At 38.0% G+C, this 17,272-nt stretch overlaps 1 protein-coding gene across 1 annotated transcript in view; it reads left to right on the top strand.

Moving 5' to 3' along the window:
- The first annotated feature begins 431 nt into the window (after window positions 1-431).
- Window positions 432-17,272, top strand: part of RNF212B (ring finger protein 212B) — a 71,681-nt gene continuing 54,840 nt past the window's right edge. Inside the window, exons 1-2 of the mRNA XM_020983904.2 lie at window positions 432-583; window positions 1,576-1,676. Coding sequence (XP_020839563.1) covers window positions 1,577-1,676 — 100 coding nt within the window. The 5' untranslated portion in view covers window positions 432-583; window position 1,576. The remainder of the gene's footprint in view (window positions 584-1,575; window positions 1,677-17,272) is intronic.

The raw sequence follows: 17,272 nt of genomic DNA, 5'->3' as shown, positions 1-17,272 counted from the left end.
GTAAATGTTTAACAGATGGCTCTCCAAAATGCCGGCCACACTTTAAAATTTACCATTTTCGCCATCACCTTCTTAAATCGAGGCAACCAACAAAACAAATAAATCTAACTCTATTTTATATCGTTTGTGGATTTCCCGGATGTAAATGCTCACACCGACAATTTAACAATCCAGCAGGTTCGAGGCGGTTCCTGCACCGAACTAGGAGAAAAAAAATGCCCTGGGGACTGAGCACAGAAGACACTCTCAGCACCTTTGAATCCCTGGGCTGACGTCATCGCCAGCAGAGGGCGGGGGGAAGGCCGTGAAGTGTATGACAGCTAGGGAAACTGGCCAGCGCTTCATTGGAGGGGAGGACAAGAGGGCGGAGCCACGGGGTTCCCCGGCCCCTCATTGGGCACATGCGCACTTTCACTTCCTCTTCCTTCCCTCTCTCCTTAGTCTGCTTCGAAGACTCTGCAGACTCTCGCACTTCTGGCTCCGCTAGCCTAGTTTTTCCCGCCTTTTCGGGCCTCGGGGTGGTTGCCAGTGCCCGTTGAGGGAAAAGGGCGTCCCCCATCGCCTCACAAGCCAGATCCTTCAGGTAGGGGGCAATCGTTCCAAGCCTCCTACCTTAGATGACCACGGACATTGCTGAAGATGCCCCACCTTTGAAAATGGGCCCCTACTTTTTTTACCCTTGGGCCCACCTGGAGCCTCAAAACTTGTAACCTACCCTGGTTTTGTATTTCTGGGAAGTTAAGGCAGCTGCCTCCACTTTAGGACTAATGCCTCTATTTAGGAAGTTAATTTTCAGTGAGAAGCCAAACCACTTTACCAAAAAACAAAAGTTCCATTTTTGGTTATTTTATGAGAGGTTTCTCATAATTTACTTTTTTAATTCTGCCAATATAGTTATAGGGCTAGGTGAGGGAAAGACCCACCCTATTCTGTTTTGTTACCTATTTGCTAATAAGGTTTTGACATTAACCAACATAGGCCTGAGAGATGAAAGGGACCAGTAAAAATTGTTAGGCATTTGGATCAACCCTAATGACAGCTCTGCCTGTGCAGGTCACACCCTAGCACTTTGGATGTTCTCACATTTTCTCAGTGTTTAAAGACTGTCCAAAGCTCAGCTTCTCTGCCTTTGCAACCTCACCTTTACTTTACATTATGCAATCTATATTCCAACCAAACTACCCAATTCTCTTTTCACTAAACAAGCTGAGCTATTGGTGACTTCAGGCTAAGGCTATTTCCTATACCTAGAAGCCCTCTTTCTGTTTGCCTGTTGATTCTTACATATTATGTAAATCTCAGCTTTGAAGCTACCTTTTCCAGGAAGGTTTGCTTCATCCTCTATTTAATGAACTTTTCCTTCATACCTCACATAGGGCTTTCTTTTATACTTTTCTAATATGCATAGGTGATACTGTGTAAAATGGGTACCTGTATTAGTGCTTTATCTCCCTATTAAACTGTAAGTTCCTTAAGGACTTTTTTCTAAAATTTCTGTTTTCCCCATCACCTACCACAATGTTCTGTGCAATTAGACTTTTAATTTTTGATATCTTTTCTGAACTTGTATTCCAGGATGGATTGGTTTCACTGTAATCAATGCTTCCGAAAAGATGGCACCCATTTCTTTGTAACCAGCTGTGGCCATATTTTCTGTAAAAAATGTGTGACTAAAGGTGAGTAATTGACATGTTTTTGATTCGGGCAGTAATACTTTCACTTAGGAACACAGAGCAATTAGTCTCAAGTGTATTAAAAAAAAGTCCATCTGTGAGATTATAGATCTTAATCATTTAGGTTGGCACTCATGATGGACCCTTGAACAGAAAACTCAATATTGTAGACAAGCCACTGACTATAAGAGCTTCGGTTGGGGAAGCCAGAAAGGGAAGAACTATTCTGGACCTATTTTTGACCTATAAACAAGAACTGCTTATGTAGAAATAACAGAAAACTTGGGCAGTACCCTCTTGAATAGTTGGTGTTAAAGAGGAAATGTAGGCTTGATATGGCATGTATTGTGGATTTGGAAGAATAGATTTTAAAAAATTTGGAGAAAGGATAGGTAGACTCTCATGGACTAAAATTCTGCAGCTGGACCCCAAATTCTCAAGAACAAATTCTCAATGACACAAAATTCATGATTTGAATGAGGAAAAAAAGGGAACTTTTAAAATCAGGAGTTCTTAATCTGGCATCCATCAACTTATTTTTAAAATATTTTGATAACGGTCTTTTTTTTGTTTTTAACATAACTGGTTTCCTTCTTGATGTTATGTATTTTATTTTATGCATTTTAAAACATTCTGAGCAGTAGTTCGTTGGCTTCACTATGTTGCCAAGGGAGTTATAATCAATCAGTCAATCAATAAACATTTATTAAGTGTCCCTTATGTGTCAGGTATTGTGCTAAGCTTTGGGCACAAAAAAGTCAAGAATCCATGCTCTAAATCAATCAGCTGATAAGAATTTATTAATCACTTACTATGTGCCAAGCATTATGTTAAGCAATTTGGCCACAAAGATAAAAGTAAAACATACCTCATGGAGCTTACATCCCAATGATGGCAACAACATATACACATATTATAAGCATGTATAGATTATATACAAAATTAATACAAGGTATTTTAGGAAAGGAGAATACTAGCAACTGCATGGGTGTGTGTATGTATGTAAGCCTTAAGCTTTCATCTCTTGAGCTGAGCCTTGAAGGATACCAGGAATTCCAAGAAGTAGAGATGAGAGGGCAGTACATTTCTTGTAAAGGCAAGGAGATAGGAGACTATGTTTGGAACAGAAAGTAGGCCAGTATGACTGGCCTGTAGTAGAGGGGAGTAATGTGTTAAAATTAAAAATAGCTGTATCCCAAAGAGATCATACAAATAGGAAAAGGACCCACATGTACAAAAATATTCATAGCAGCTCTTTTTGTGGTGGCAAAGAATTGGAAATTGAGAGGATGCCAATCAATTGGGGAATGGCTGAGCAAGTTGTGGTATATAAATGTAATGGAATACTATTGTGCTATAAGAAATGATGAACAGGCTGACTTCACAAAAACCTGGAAAGACTGGCATGGTCTGATGCAGAGTGAAGTAAGCAGAACCAAGAGAACATTGCACACGATGACAGCTACGTTCTGCGATAACTAATATTGATAAACTTAATCCTTCCCAGCAATACAAGGATCTAAGACATCTCCAAAAGCCTTCTGATAGAAAATGCTATCCATATCCAAAGAAAGAACTATGGAGTTTGAATGCAGATCGAAGCATACTATTTGCTATTTTTTTTCTTCTGTTGAGTTTTGTTTCCTCTTTCTGGTGGTTCCTCCTATTGGTTTTAATTTTTACTTACAACTTCACTAATGTGAAAATATGTTTAATAGGAATGTAAATGTATGGCCTATATCAGATTGTGTGCCATCTTGGGGAGGGTGGTAGGGAGGAAGGGAGAGAAAAATTTTAAACTCAAAAGCATATGAAAGTGATTGTTGAAAAATCAAAATAAATTAATAAAATATGCAAAAAAAAAGATGTCCCCAAGACGGTGAACAATGTGATATAGGCTATACATTCACATTCCTATTAAACATATTTTCATATTAGTGAAGTTGTAAGTAAAAATTAAAACCAATAGGAGGAACCATCAGAAAGAGGAAACAAAACTCAACAGAAAAGAAAAAAAAAAGATAGCAATTCAACTTTCATAGTTATGATTACTATCTGTGTCTTTTTCTCCACCCTTTTTTCCCCATTTATGGTTTTCTTTCTCCTCTCTCCCTTTCCCCCCCTCACCAGTACTTTGCTTTTGACCACAGCCTCCTTCAGTCTCTCCTCCCTTCTATTATCCCCCTCCCCTCCTTCCCCTTTGCCTCCTACTGCCCATAGGGCAAGTTAGATTTCCATACCTAACTGATTATGTTATTCTTTTCTTTAGCCAAATCTGATGAGAGTAAGGTTCAAACAATACTCACCCCCCCCCACTTTCCCTCTGCTATAATAGGATTTTCTGTCTTTTCCTGTAATGTAATTTACCCTTGTCTGCCTCCTCCTTTCTCAGTACATTTTCTAAGATCAGACTAATCCACTTAGTGGATCTATTTAACCCATTTGATTAGATTTTTTTTTATCATTACATCAAAGTCAACTAACATCCACCCCCTTTATGTATACTCCTTTAACATGGTATAATAACAATACAGTTCTCAATAGTTGCAAGTGTCATCTTCCCTTGTAGGGATGTAAACAGTCCGCCCTTATTAACAACATTTTGTATCTTTCTGTCCCATTTACCTGTTTATGTCTTTCTTGAATCTTGTACTTGAAGTTCAATTTTTTTGTTGAGCTCTGGTCTTTTTATGAGGAAGGTTTGGAAGTCTTCTATTTCGTTGAATATCCATCTCCTCCCTTGAAGAATCATGCTCATTTTTGCAGGGTAGTCGATCCTTGGCTGCAATCCAAGATCCTTTGCCTTACGGAATATCATGTTCCATGCCCTGTGGTCTTTTAATGTAGAAGCTGCAAGGTCCTGTGTAATCCTGACTGTGGTTCCATGATATTTAAATTGTTTCTTTCTGGCTGCTTGCAGCACCTTCTTTCATCTGGTAATTTTGGAATTTTGCTATTATATTCCTTGGTATTGTCAATTTGGGATCTCTTTCAGGTGGTAAGCGGTATATTCTTTCTATGGTTATTTTACCTTCTGGTTTTAGGACTTCAGGGCAGTTTTCCTTTATGATTTCCTGGAAGATACTGTCCAGGCTCTTTTTTTTTATCATGATTTTCAGGTAGTCCAATGATTTTTAAATTGTCTCTCCTGGATCGATTTTCCAGGTTGGTTGTTTTACCGATGAGGTATTTTATGTTTTCATCCATTTTTTCATTTTTTTGTTTCTGTTTGACTGATTCTTGCTCTCTCATAGAGTCATTAGTTTCCATTTGTCCAATTCTAGTTTTTAACTGATTGTTTTATTCTGTTAGTTTTTGCACTTCCTTCTTCAATTGGCCAATTGTGTTTTTAAGGGATTTGTTTTCTTCAGTGTACTTTTTTTCCAGTTTGCCGATTGTATTTTTAAGGACTCTTCTACCTCTCTCATTAGACTTTTAAAATCCTTCTTGAGCTCTTCTAAGAAGGCTTTTTGGGCTTCAGACCAGTTCATATTCCCTTTTGATGTTGCAGATGTGGGTTTGTTGACAATGTTGTCCTCTTCAGAATTTCTGTCTTGATCTTCACTCTTCTCATAATATGAATCTATGGTACGTTTCTTTTTACTCATGGTGTTTCTTTATTCCCTGGCCTTTAAAGAGATTGAGCTCTTCTGCTGGGGAACAGAGGGCACTGACCCAAGCTTCTTGTGTTGGGAGCCTAGGTCTTGGTCACTGGCTTTGTGTGCTGGGGCCTCTTATGCTGGCAATTGGAGGCTGTAGGTTTCTGGCAGCTTACCTGGTGTTTAGGCTGGAATCAGCAAGGCTGGAACTTTCAGGCAATTCTAGGTTGCCTGCTTTTCCTTTCCTTTAGCTTTCTTCAGCTCCTTTTAGATGTGTGCTGCAGGGTGTTTATCTGCCTGGGGCCCCTTGCAGTGCTGTCTCTCTCATTTCTGCTAATGCAGTGGGAGATTGCTTTGAGGTAGAGTGCTGAGGCACCTGGTGGTTTTCTGAGCTGGCCTCCACCAGTTTCCCTACCCTCACTGAGGCACTCAGAGGTCCAGGTGTTGGTGTTTGCCTGCTCTGTCACCTGGGCTTCAGGATCTCTTCCTGGTTGACAGTTGGAGGTTCTGACAGCTTACCTGCTGTTGGGCTGGAATCAGCAAGGCTCGGACTTTAGGAAGACTTTAGGTTGCTTTCTTCAGCTCTTTTCAGATGAATGCTGCAGGGTACTTATCCACCTGGAGCCTTTTGTAGTGGTGCTTCCCTTATTTTTGCTGAGGCACTGGGAGACCCGTTTGCGGGGCTGCTGCACTGCTACTCCCTGTCTTCTAGTTCAGGTGTTCCAGTGTTTTTTTCTGGGGTGATATTTTCTGGGTTTTCAGAGGTTGATAGGGGAGTGAGAGCAACTACCTTTTTACTCTGCCATCTTGGCTCCGGGTCTTAAGATTCTTGGAAGTGATTATTGATAAATCGAAACAAATTAATAAAAAATTAAAAAGATAAAAATAGCTAGCATTTATAGAATACTTTAAGGTTTACATAGCACTTTACATATGTTATCACATTTGATTCTCACAACAACCCTGTAGTTGCTTTTTTATACCCATTTTACAGATGAGGAAACCGAGGCACAGACAGGTTAAGTAACTTGCTTAGGGTCACAGAGCTAATAAGTGTTTGAGTTAGGATTCAAATTCACATCTTCCTAATTCCAAGTCCCATGCTCTATCCATTGTGCCACCTAGCACACTAAGAAGACAGAAAAAGTAGGAAGGGACCAGGTTTTGAAGAGCTTTAAATGCTAAACAGAGGGGTTTATATTTGATTTTAGAGGTCAGCAAACTATGGCTTGAAAGCCGTATCTGGCCTGCTGCCTGTTTTTTTATGTGGCTGAAAGCTTTCCATCCTTAGCACATGGGGGCCATTTAAGAACAGGCAGTGGGCCAGATTTGGCTTTTGGGCTATAGTTTACCAGCCCCTAATTGTCCGTCTTCCTTGCTTTCATGGAATAGGCAGCTGCAAAGAGGTAGAGTGATTCGCCTTAAGGTCACACTGAGTGGCATAGTTTGGGAAGGCAGCTTATTTTTAAGCATCTGTTTGGGGGCCAGGGCACTTTATTTTAATTTTTTTTAAGTGAAGTTTTTTTATTGATGTCTTCTGTTTCTTATGTCATCATTGTTATCCCAAAGTTCTGTCCTCTTCCCTCTCCTATGTCTCTTCCTCTCTCCCTCCCTTCTCTCTATCCCCATAAAACAAATAGTATTTTTAAAGAGGAAAAAAAGTCAGCACAACTTATGGATATATTGAAAAAAATCTGAAAACATGCAATGTATAACACTTGTGTGTCCCTTACCTTCGCAAAGGGGTGGATTGGGGGTGTCTTCTCATATGTCTTCATTTGAGTCCTGCTTGATCTTTATAATTTTGTTGCATTAACTTTTGATTTTTCTGGTGCGTATTTGTTTTTTCCAGTTACATTGTTATAGTTATTGTGTATGTCATTTTCTTGGCTTTGCTTATTTTATTCTGCATCAATTCATGTAGCTCATTCCACGTTTCTTTGTATTCATCACATATCATTTCTTACAGCACGGTAATAATCCATTACATTTATGTACCACAGTTTGTTTAGCCAGGTCCCAAATGATGCTCACCTACTTTGTTTCCAATTCTTTGATATCACAAAAAGTGCTGATATAAATATATTTTGTTGTATATAGGGACTTTCATATCAATGACTTCCTTGGGTTCTAAGTTCAGTACTGGAATCTCTGGTTTAAAGGATATGAATGTTTTAGTCACTTTATTTGTATAATTTCAAATGATTTTCCAAAAACATTATGCCATTTCACAACTTTACCAACAATGTATTAGTGTGTCTATTATTCCACACCCTCTCCAAAATTGACTTTTGTCATTTTTTGTTATTTTTCTTTTTTTTTTTGCCTATTTTCGGGGTGTGAGGTAAAATCTCATAGTTGTTTTGATTTGCATTTCCCTTATTAGTGACTTGGAGCATTCTTTCAAGTTGTTGTGAATACTTTGCAATTCTTTTGAGAGCTTTTTGTTTATATCCTCTAACCATTTGTGAATTTGGGAATAACTATTATTAGTCTTACATGTATTTATTAATTATTTCTATATCCTGGATACCAAACTCATATCAGAGAAATTTGAGACAAAGATTTTTCTCATTTGACTATTACTTTTGTCTGTGCAGAAGTTTTTCAGTTTCATATAATCAAAATTATCTATTTTACCTTTTGTAATTGCCTATGTTTGGGTAAAAACATATCCCTACTCGTATCTGGGAAGCGTATGATCTGATTTTCTCCTAATTTTTTATATTATGATATTTAATATTTAGGCTATATTTAGAATGTCTTGTGAATTTTGGCAGAAGGTGTTGGTGTAAACCTAATTTCTGCCTGACTGCTTTACAGTTTTCCCAGCACTTTTAATCAAATAAAGAGTTTTTCTTAAGTGGATTATGTTTTCTACTTTATCAAATACTGGGTTATTTAGTTCAATTGTTTCTATTTCTCCCTTGTCTGATCTGTTCCATTGATCTGCCTCTCTGTTTTTTAACCAATATCAGATAGTTTTGATGATACTGCTTTATAATATACAGTTATCCTTTCCACATAGCAGGGTTAGGGGCATAGCATCCCTGAGATCTGGAAAATCCACATAAAATATTTTGGCTCTCTTTTTGCACTAGAGAAGAAGTCTGAATTATTGTAGTATCAAAAGATAAAATATTGTTCTTATACAATATTATACATATATTTTATGCAATTTTTTTAGTTTTTAAGCTTTTTACTTGTCATCTGCTGGTCTTTGCTTACTGTTTGCGGCTACTGTGAAGCTCTCCCAGAATTCCCATTTAATTTCTTATGCTGACCTGTGATATATCGAAACTGTGATGGGGAAAGTTGTGATGTAGAAGGGATAACTAGTTTGAAGACTAGAAGTGCTACTTTCTTTTCATCCTTACTTCTTTTCATACTTTCCCTTAATATTCTAGATCTTTTGTTTTTCCAAATTAATTCTGTTATTGTTTTTTCAAGTTCAGCTCTATAAAGTATTTCCTTGGTAATTTGATTGGTCAAGTATTTAAAGTGTAAATTACTTTTTCTAGTATGGTCATTCTTATTATGTTGACTTGGCTCAGCCATGAGCACCGAATATTCCTCCACTTATTTAAGTTGTTCTTTGTTTCCTTAAGGAATACTTTGTAATTGAGTCTATATAAATCTTTTGTGTGTTGTGGTAGGTCAGTCCCCAGATAGGTATGCATTTATAGGTATTTGAGGTAGGATTTCTTTTTCTATTATGCCTCTTGGGTTTTATGATTATTATATAGAAATGCTGTTGATTTTTTGTTTGATATTTTGTAATTTTACTGAAACTATTAATTGTCTCAGCATCTTTCCTCCTTCCCTAGTATTTTCCAAGTGTACTGTCATATTACTGGCAAATAGAGATAGTTTTATTGCCTCTTTACCTATACTTATGCCTTTAATTTCTTTCTCTTGTATTATTGATGTTGCTAGCATTTCCAGAACAGTATTAAATAATAGTGGGGAGAATGCATATCCTTGATTCAGTCCTGTATTTATTGTACTGTATACATTTATGTGTATTTCTATTTCATATGATGGTTGCTTTTGGTTTTAGAGAGATACTTTTAATATTATCTTTTTTTTAAAAAAGTCCCTCTATGACTATACTTTGGTAAAGTTTTTAGCATAAAAGAGGGCTATACTTTGTCAAAGGCTTTGTTAGCATCTGTTGAGATGATCATGTGGTGTGGGATGTTTTGGTTTTTAATATGATTAATTATGTTGATGGTTTCCCTAATGTTTAAACCACATTTGCATTGATGAAAATGTTAACAGTGCCAGACAAAGCACAGATCCTTGAAGCTCTATATTGAAAATGTCCTTCTAATTAATACCATATCCTCCTAATTTGTACTATTGTATAACTAGAGGTGGCTAGTGGCTCAGTGGATTGACCACTAGGCCTGTCATCAGACAGTTCAAATCTGCCCTCAGACACTTAGTAGCTTGTGACCATGGACAAGCTTGAAATTGTGTTTCCTCCCCCATCTCTACATATTTTACATGAAAATAGCATGAGACTTTAGCAGATGCTTTCTTAAAGTATAGTCTATATCTACAACTCATTTCAAATTCTTTGAAGATTATAATCTTTCATGACTTGCAGCCATGCAAAAATATCCATAGAATATTTTAATTCTTATTAAAAATATCAGCCTCAGTTACCAAGGAAAGTTGTGGGCCATTAAAGGAACTTTATAATTTTCTGACCAAATTCCTTTGAATGGTTAGAGATCTCATCTAGTAGGCTCTACAGTATTCTGGAACTCGGGGCAGCGAGGTGGTGCAGTGGATAGAGCACGGGCCCTGAAGTCAGGAGGACCTGAGTTCAAATCTGGCCTCAGACCAAACACTTGACACTAGCTGTGTGACCCTGGGCAGGTCACTTAACCCCAATTGCCTAAAAGTAAAAAAAACACAACAAAACAAAAAATACAGTATTCTGGAACTTGATGCAACCAGCATGATGTCATCCATAAGCAATAACATCTGAAGAACCTTACCATCCTATGGAGAATCTCTCTTCAACTTAGACTCTAAGCAGAACTTTCTTCATGACATTGGTGAATACCTTTAATGAGCATATCAAAAGTAAACAGCTTTGATAAGCAATCTACAATACATAAGTAAAAGAAAAACTGGAATAAAGGGTATCATTGGGAAATTTTTCATCAAAAAAAGATATGTTGGTCAAATCGTGAGAGTGAAGGATAATTATTGGACAGTCCATATGTTTCAGTGCTATCCTGGTGATGTCAAGAGAAAATGAGATCACACAGTACAAGGTCACACAGGCTGGACAGACATGTTAGTTATTTCGGTCATGTTTGGCTCTTCAGGCCCCTTTTGGGATTTTCTTGGCAAAGATACTAGAGTGGTTTACCATTTCCTTCTCCAGTTCATTTTTTTTACAGGTGAGAAAACGGAGGCAAACAGGGTTAAGTGACTTGCCCAGGGTCACACAGCTAGTAAATGTCTGAGGCCAGATTTGAACTCAGGTCTTACTAACTCTAGGCTTTACACCCTATCCACTGTACCGCTTAGTTGCCATGGACATGGACATGAGTGGGTTCCAATTTTTATTGCTAGAGAGGACATCCATATCAATGAGATCAAAGATCCAATGATATCAAAATCTGAAGATTTTATTTGTCTGTAGCAGGGGTGGAGAACCTGAGGACTGAATCCAAACTTCACAGAACAAATCCTTCAGATTTAGTCAAAGGGCCACATGTAGCCTCAAGGCCACAGGTTCCCCATCCCTGGTCTATAGCATTCCCCTAATTAATCAACTTAGTAACTTTACCAAAAAAATTAGATTAGCCTGAAATGACCTGTTCTTGATGAGGTCATCCTGGCTCTATGTGATTATCATTTCTTTTTAATATGTTCACTAATCAGGGGCTTTGGAGGTAGGAGCTTTGACTTTGTTGTCTTTTTCTGGTTGTGTGTTTTGATCTTCTTTATCACCAAAGAAAGATTCTATAGTCTGGCTTTTTTTGTGCTTATGATCCTAGTCAATTTCTTGAGTTTTAAACTCTTTGTTAAGGTAGGGATCTCCTTCCAGCGTGGAGAATGTACTATCCCAAGCTTTGGGGGTTTTGTGCAGCTATTTTCAGAGATACTTCTAGGAACCTGTAAGTTTTCAGTTCTTCCAAGATGGTATGATCATGGGTGAGGTGTTTACTTCTTTCCTGGCCTGGGCTCTGGTCTGTGAGTGACCATAAGCACTCTTTTCTGCCTTGGAACTGTGAGAAAGATTCCCTCTTCACTGCCACTACAAGCTCCACCACAGCAGCCCTCCTTCTTGCCCCAGGACCACCACCCAGAACTGTGACCCAGATCCAAGCGTGGGCAAAGTAAGAGAATCCTGCCTCAGCACCAGCAAAGAGATCCCTGCAATCCCCCTCCGATCCACCACTCGATTCTCCCTCTGTCTGTGGGCTGAGAGCTCCTGAGGCAGCTGCTGCTCTGGGGCTAGGACCTACGTTCTCTCTCACCATAGTCACAGACTTTTCCTACTGATCTTCTAAGTTTTCTTTGGCGTTTGTGGGTTGAGAAGTCTGGAAAGTCTTTGCCTGTGCGCCTATGCTGAACTGCATTACTTTCCTGACCCAGTGCAATAGACCTTTCCAATCAACCATCCCACAGGTTGTCTTGGGCTGGACATTTGTTTCACTCTGTCTTTTTATGGGTTCTGCTGCTGTAGAATTTGTTAGAGCTATTTTTTACAGGTATTAGGAGGTGTTTGGGGGACAGCTCAAGCAAGTCACTGCTTATTTACTCTGCCATCTTGATTCTGCCCCCTACAATATAGCAGTATTAAAGAGATCCTTTTTATCCATTTTTCTTTGTCAGTCTCAGTTAAATGTAATTTTTATTATCCTGAACACTATTCTTATAGAACTTTGCCATGCTTTTGTATGTATTTTCTAATACTTTTCCTTTGCTTTTATCTTCACACGTCTTTTAAAAATCTCTTTGTTGTTAAGTTTCCTGTGTATTTATATCTGTTTCTGATAAGTTTTGAATTTTCCTTCTCATTGCAATTGTTTTTCTTTGTGTCTTTGGAATTTTGTTCTTGAGACCCATATCCCCTTGGGCTGACTTTCATTATAGAACTTTCATGGGATAATTCCATTCCATGGGTTATAGATCCTATCTATCTTTCCTCTGAGCCCTTTGAAATATCTTTCAAAAAATTCTAGTTTGCATGTCAGACAACTTCCAGATTTGCTTTTATTTTATATTACAAACTCTAAGGTGGAATAGTCACTTCTCAAGTGTTCTTGTCATTTTGACCCCAGCAACCAATCCTCTACTGCTGAGAATAAGATTCAGAATAGAATTCTCTCTTTTTTGGGGGGGGGCTCCTCTACTTTTTAAAGTTTGCAGTTACTCTCAAAGGTATGATGCTTGTGGACTATTTGTGATTCTTTTTTAAATTAATTTATTTTGATTTATCAACAATCACTTCCATAAGCTTTTGAGTTTTAAATTTTTCTCCCCCACCCTCCCTGCTTCCTTCCCTAAGACGGTGTACCATCTGATATAGGCTATACATATACATTCCTATTAAACATATTTTCACATTAGTGATGTAAGGAAGAATTACAACCAATAGGGGGAACCACCAGAAAGAAAAAACAAAGCAAAACAGAAGGAAAAAAATAGCAAATAGTAGGCTTCGATCTGCATTCAAACTCTGTAGTTCTTTGGATGTAGATGGCATTTTCTTTTTACTTATTTATTTATTTATTTTAGTTTTAGGCAGTTGGGGTTAAGTTACTTGCCCAGGGTCACACAGCTATTAAGTTGTCAAGTGTTTGGTCTGAGACCAGATTTGAACCCAGGTCCTCCTGACTTCAGGGCCAGTGCTCAATCCACTGCGCCACCTAGCTGCCCCAGTAGCATTTTCCATCATGAGACCTTTGGAGATGGGCTAAGTCTATTAACATTACTCATTGCACAATGTGGCTGTTACTGTGTACAGTGTTCTCCTGGTTCTGTTCATTTCACTCAGCATCATTCTATACAAGTTTTTCCAGGTTTTTCTGAAGTCTGCCTGTTCATCATTTCTTTTTCTTTAAATTTTAATTTATTTATTTTGATTTATCAATAATCACTTCCATATGCTTTTGAGTTTAAAATTTTTCTCTCTCTTCCTCCCCACCACCCTCCCCAAGACAGCGTACAATCTGATATAGGCTATACATATACATTCCTATTAAACATATTTTCACGTTGGTGATGTTGTATGTAAGAATTAGAACCAATAGGAGGAACCACCAGAAAGAGGAAATAAAACTCAACAGAAGAAAAAAAAGAGCAAATAGTGTGCTTCAATCTGCATTCAAACTCCATAGTTCTTTCTTTGGATGTGGATAGCATTTTCCATCATGAGTCCTTTGGAAATGTCTTAGATCCTTGTAATGCTGGGAAGGGTTAAGTTTATCAATATTAGTCATCGTACAATATGGCTATTATGGTGTACAACATTCTCTTGGTTCTGCTCATTTCACTCAGCATCAGACCATACAAGTCTTTCTAGGTTTTTCTGAAGTCGTTTGTTCATTATTTCTTATAGTACAGTAGTATTCCATTACATTCATATACCACAACTTGTTCAGCCATTCCTGAGTTGATGGGCATCCTCTCAATTTCCAATTCTTTGCCACCACAAAAAGAGCTGCTATAAATGTGTTTTGTACATGTGGGTCCTTTTCCCATTTGTATGATCTCTTTGGGATACAGCCCACTATTTGTGATTCTTGAGGCACTGAAGGGGTGACACTGCAGTGTAAGCAATCCATGTGTCCTCATGGGCTGTCTTCCTTAAAGCTACAGAAAGGCAATGTGTTATCCTATTAATTGTTCAGCAGAGGACCTGAATATCTGAGTTGTCCACTAGAGATCATTCTCTTTGAGTCACCAGTCTATTGACTATCTAAGTACCTATTGGTTGCATGTGGTGTAAAGCTTCTCAAAAGTCATCAGAAGGTATTCAGACTGCAAATACCTAAACTCTTTTCCTCTCCCCCAACTTTCATCAAGTCACATGGCTTCAAACAGCAGCATTGTCTGGGTTTAGCATTTAGCTAAGGGATAATATGGAATATTATTCAAAAATGTTCAAAGTAGGAAAGACTCTAGAACCTCCACTGTGCATCTAGAATCAGTCCCCTCTTTCTCAGATTTGTCGGATGAAAGCATTCACCATACTGTGGCCACATAGTTATTAGACATAGGAAAAATAAAACAAAAATATCAAGTGCTCCTACACTTAACTCTTGCACTTATTCCTTTGCCTTCAGCCTTCTCCCAAAACTCCTCTGACACCAGTAGGTTATGGAAAGGGAGTAGGTGGTCAGGGATATTTGTGTGGGACCTTGCTTCTAGGTCTCAGACTGTATCAAAGGAAATCACAGGAAATGGTGGAAGAGAGTTATTAGCCCTGCCATTTCACCAGATAATAGGAGTTTCAATAGTTGCCAGCCCCCACTGCTCAGCACTCACTTCTGATGTACTGAGCTTTGCTGTATAGATCTGGCTGTTCCATGGATTTGGGGAGCACTGATCATATGTTTGGCTCCTCCAAGTCACTGGAGAGAGCTGCCCAGTAATCCCCAGTCCCAAAGTCAACTGTGCTCATGTGACAAGCAGAAAGCCTCAGTCTAATTTTAATGGCTTTCTTCTCTCCATCCCTTGCTTGGCAACCAGAAAGTCTCTCAATGGCAATGCAGTGAAATGAAAAAGGGAACCTCAGGTCTGTATACCCATAACTCTTGTTACTTCACCCTCTGCTTGTACAGCTTCTTCAGCTACAGGTCTTACTTTCTAAGACTTCTGGTGAGGCAAGAAGGCCATATTCACCTAGCCATTTTCCTCCTCAAATCATCAGCATACTGGGCCTTGAGATAAATACATATTAGAAATATATACATTATATATATAACATCTTTGCCTTCAGGTGGCTTGGGCTGATTTCCTGAAGGATAGCCCTGTGACCCTGGCAGGCTTTGTATATGGAGAGACACATAATTTTTAATTGGCTGAGAGACCACTGCACCCATGTTGCTGTATAAGTGTGGAGAGACTAAGGAGAGAAAGAAGCAGAGTTTAAGAGGGATGTATGAGAAATGCAAAGCATCAGCTTTTGAATAGAGGATAAGAGATCTCTTTGGAGCTGCGGACATGTGGGGAAGCTGGCCCCTCCAACATATTCTTTGATTCTGGCACCTGGACTCTCAGAAACTACTAAAAGTCCATTTGCCTGGTAACATTCTCATCTTGGTAGAACTGAAATTTTATTTCATTTTTTAGTTGAAGAGCTCCTTTACTCTTGTATATCTTACCTATCCTAAGTTATTTAAATTCCCTGATTTCTGCTTACTGTTTGCTGGGATAAATGTTTTTGCTCCATGTCTGAGATTGTTTTGTGTGTACAACCAGCATTTGGTAGGAAAGAGCTAAGCTGGTTGCAAGTAAACTACATGTTATGGTGACCGGGAAACATGGCTGTTATTCAAAGTCCTTTAAAGAACATTGTACCCCTAGAAAATAAATATTTGATGTGTCATTAATAACTACATTTCAATACACTTCTTAGAGATGATAGAATGAAGGAGAGTTCTTCCAGGCTTAGAAATCCTGGATCCTGCTAGCCCTTCTTTCACTAGGCTGCTAATGGTACAACCACAGCTCTTCTATTCTTCACAAAAGTGGGAGTCAGAGTCTGCCTTTGGAGATAGAGCATGCCCGATATTTATCTACTCGTGCCACACATGGGCTGATCATTTTATATCAGGTAGCCATCTATCTATATTACATGTGGGGTCTTAGCTGGGATAAATATTGAGTCCTTTGAATTTTAGGGCAACCTACTGGAGAGATTCTCTACCTATTGCCTTCATTATCAAATTTCCTAATTTCAAGATCTACTAGAGAAAAATTCGCATTTTTTTTGGTCTTTGTTTAGGTGTAATTGTATAATTAGTTTTTTTTTCTTTTTCTGGTGGGTTTCCTTTAAAAGTCAAACCAGTTCCTTTTGAGAAGACTTTTGTGTAGTTAAGTATTTAAGTACTGATTCCTGCTGAATTACTGAATCCTTTATGAGTATTGATATTGTGGCTAATATGAAAAGAATGGACTTTGCATCTTAAAATGCTGGGTCCTAGTTGATAAATGTTTATATTTTTCCTCCTTCTTTTAAACAGACTTAGACTGCCTCCCTTATTGTGAGATCCATACAGGCTGCAGGACCTTAAGGATAGGTTTGCCTGCTACCCTGAGACCTACAAGTAATCAACTCCAAATGATTAATCCCTTTTGGGAGCCTCACTTATTTGGGGCTTACCTGATCCTATTTTCTTTAGTCTCAAAATGGGTCTGCTTCTCTTATCATTAGATAGTTTTAGAATTCTATTAGGATTGCCCTCATAGTGGCAGGGATCCATTGGAGAGTTTTGGTGTCTCTCCATTTATTTATTTATTTTTTCTCAACAAATGTTTGTTTCAAGTATGAAAAGTAATGTTTAAACATCCATAATGTATTCACTGTAATAAGTAAAAACACCAAGACTTTGGGGAAAAGTTTACAATTCAAGTGCTACAAAATTTAACAGTACAAAATGGCACTTTTTGCAAAATACTCAAGAATATATTTCAAAATTCACAATTAGTTAAGATCTGCTAGTATAGCTTATAAACAGAAGACTGTATTTACAATCTAATTAAAGTGTACAAGTAGTTGTTGAGGAACAGCTTTTCCTCAGATTTAAGGATGAATTTTTAACAGCTCTAGTCGGCATTTGAAATACAAAAATAAAAAAATTAAACTAAACAATTACTTTGTAATTATGTCTGTTTGGTTCAACAATGTAGCATCTAAATACTTTATGGCTTCTCTGTTAAGCACAATCAGGTTTCTTTGCATCAACTTTTTTGATGGTTTTTCTAAGCAAAGAAATATTAAACTTTCTCCACATACAAACA

This window comes from Phascolarctos cinereus, unplaced genomic scaffold (genome assembly GCF_003287225.1).
Source record: "Phascolarctos cinereus isolate Bilbo 61053 unplaced genomic scaffold, phaCin_HiC Scaffold_3;HRSCAF=262, whole genome shotgun sequence".
NCBI classification, from domain to species: Eukaryota; Metazoa; Chordata; class Mammalia; order Diprotodontia; family Phascolarctidae; genus Phascolarctos; species Phascolarctos cinereus.
The sequence above is the reverse complement of the archived record's forward strand: the minus strand, read 5'-3'. Positions and strand labels throughout refer to the sequence as shown.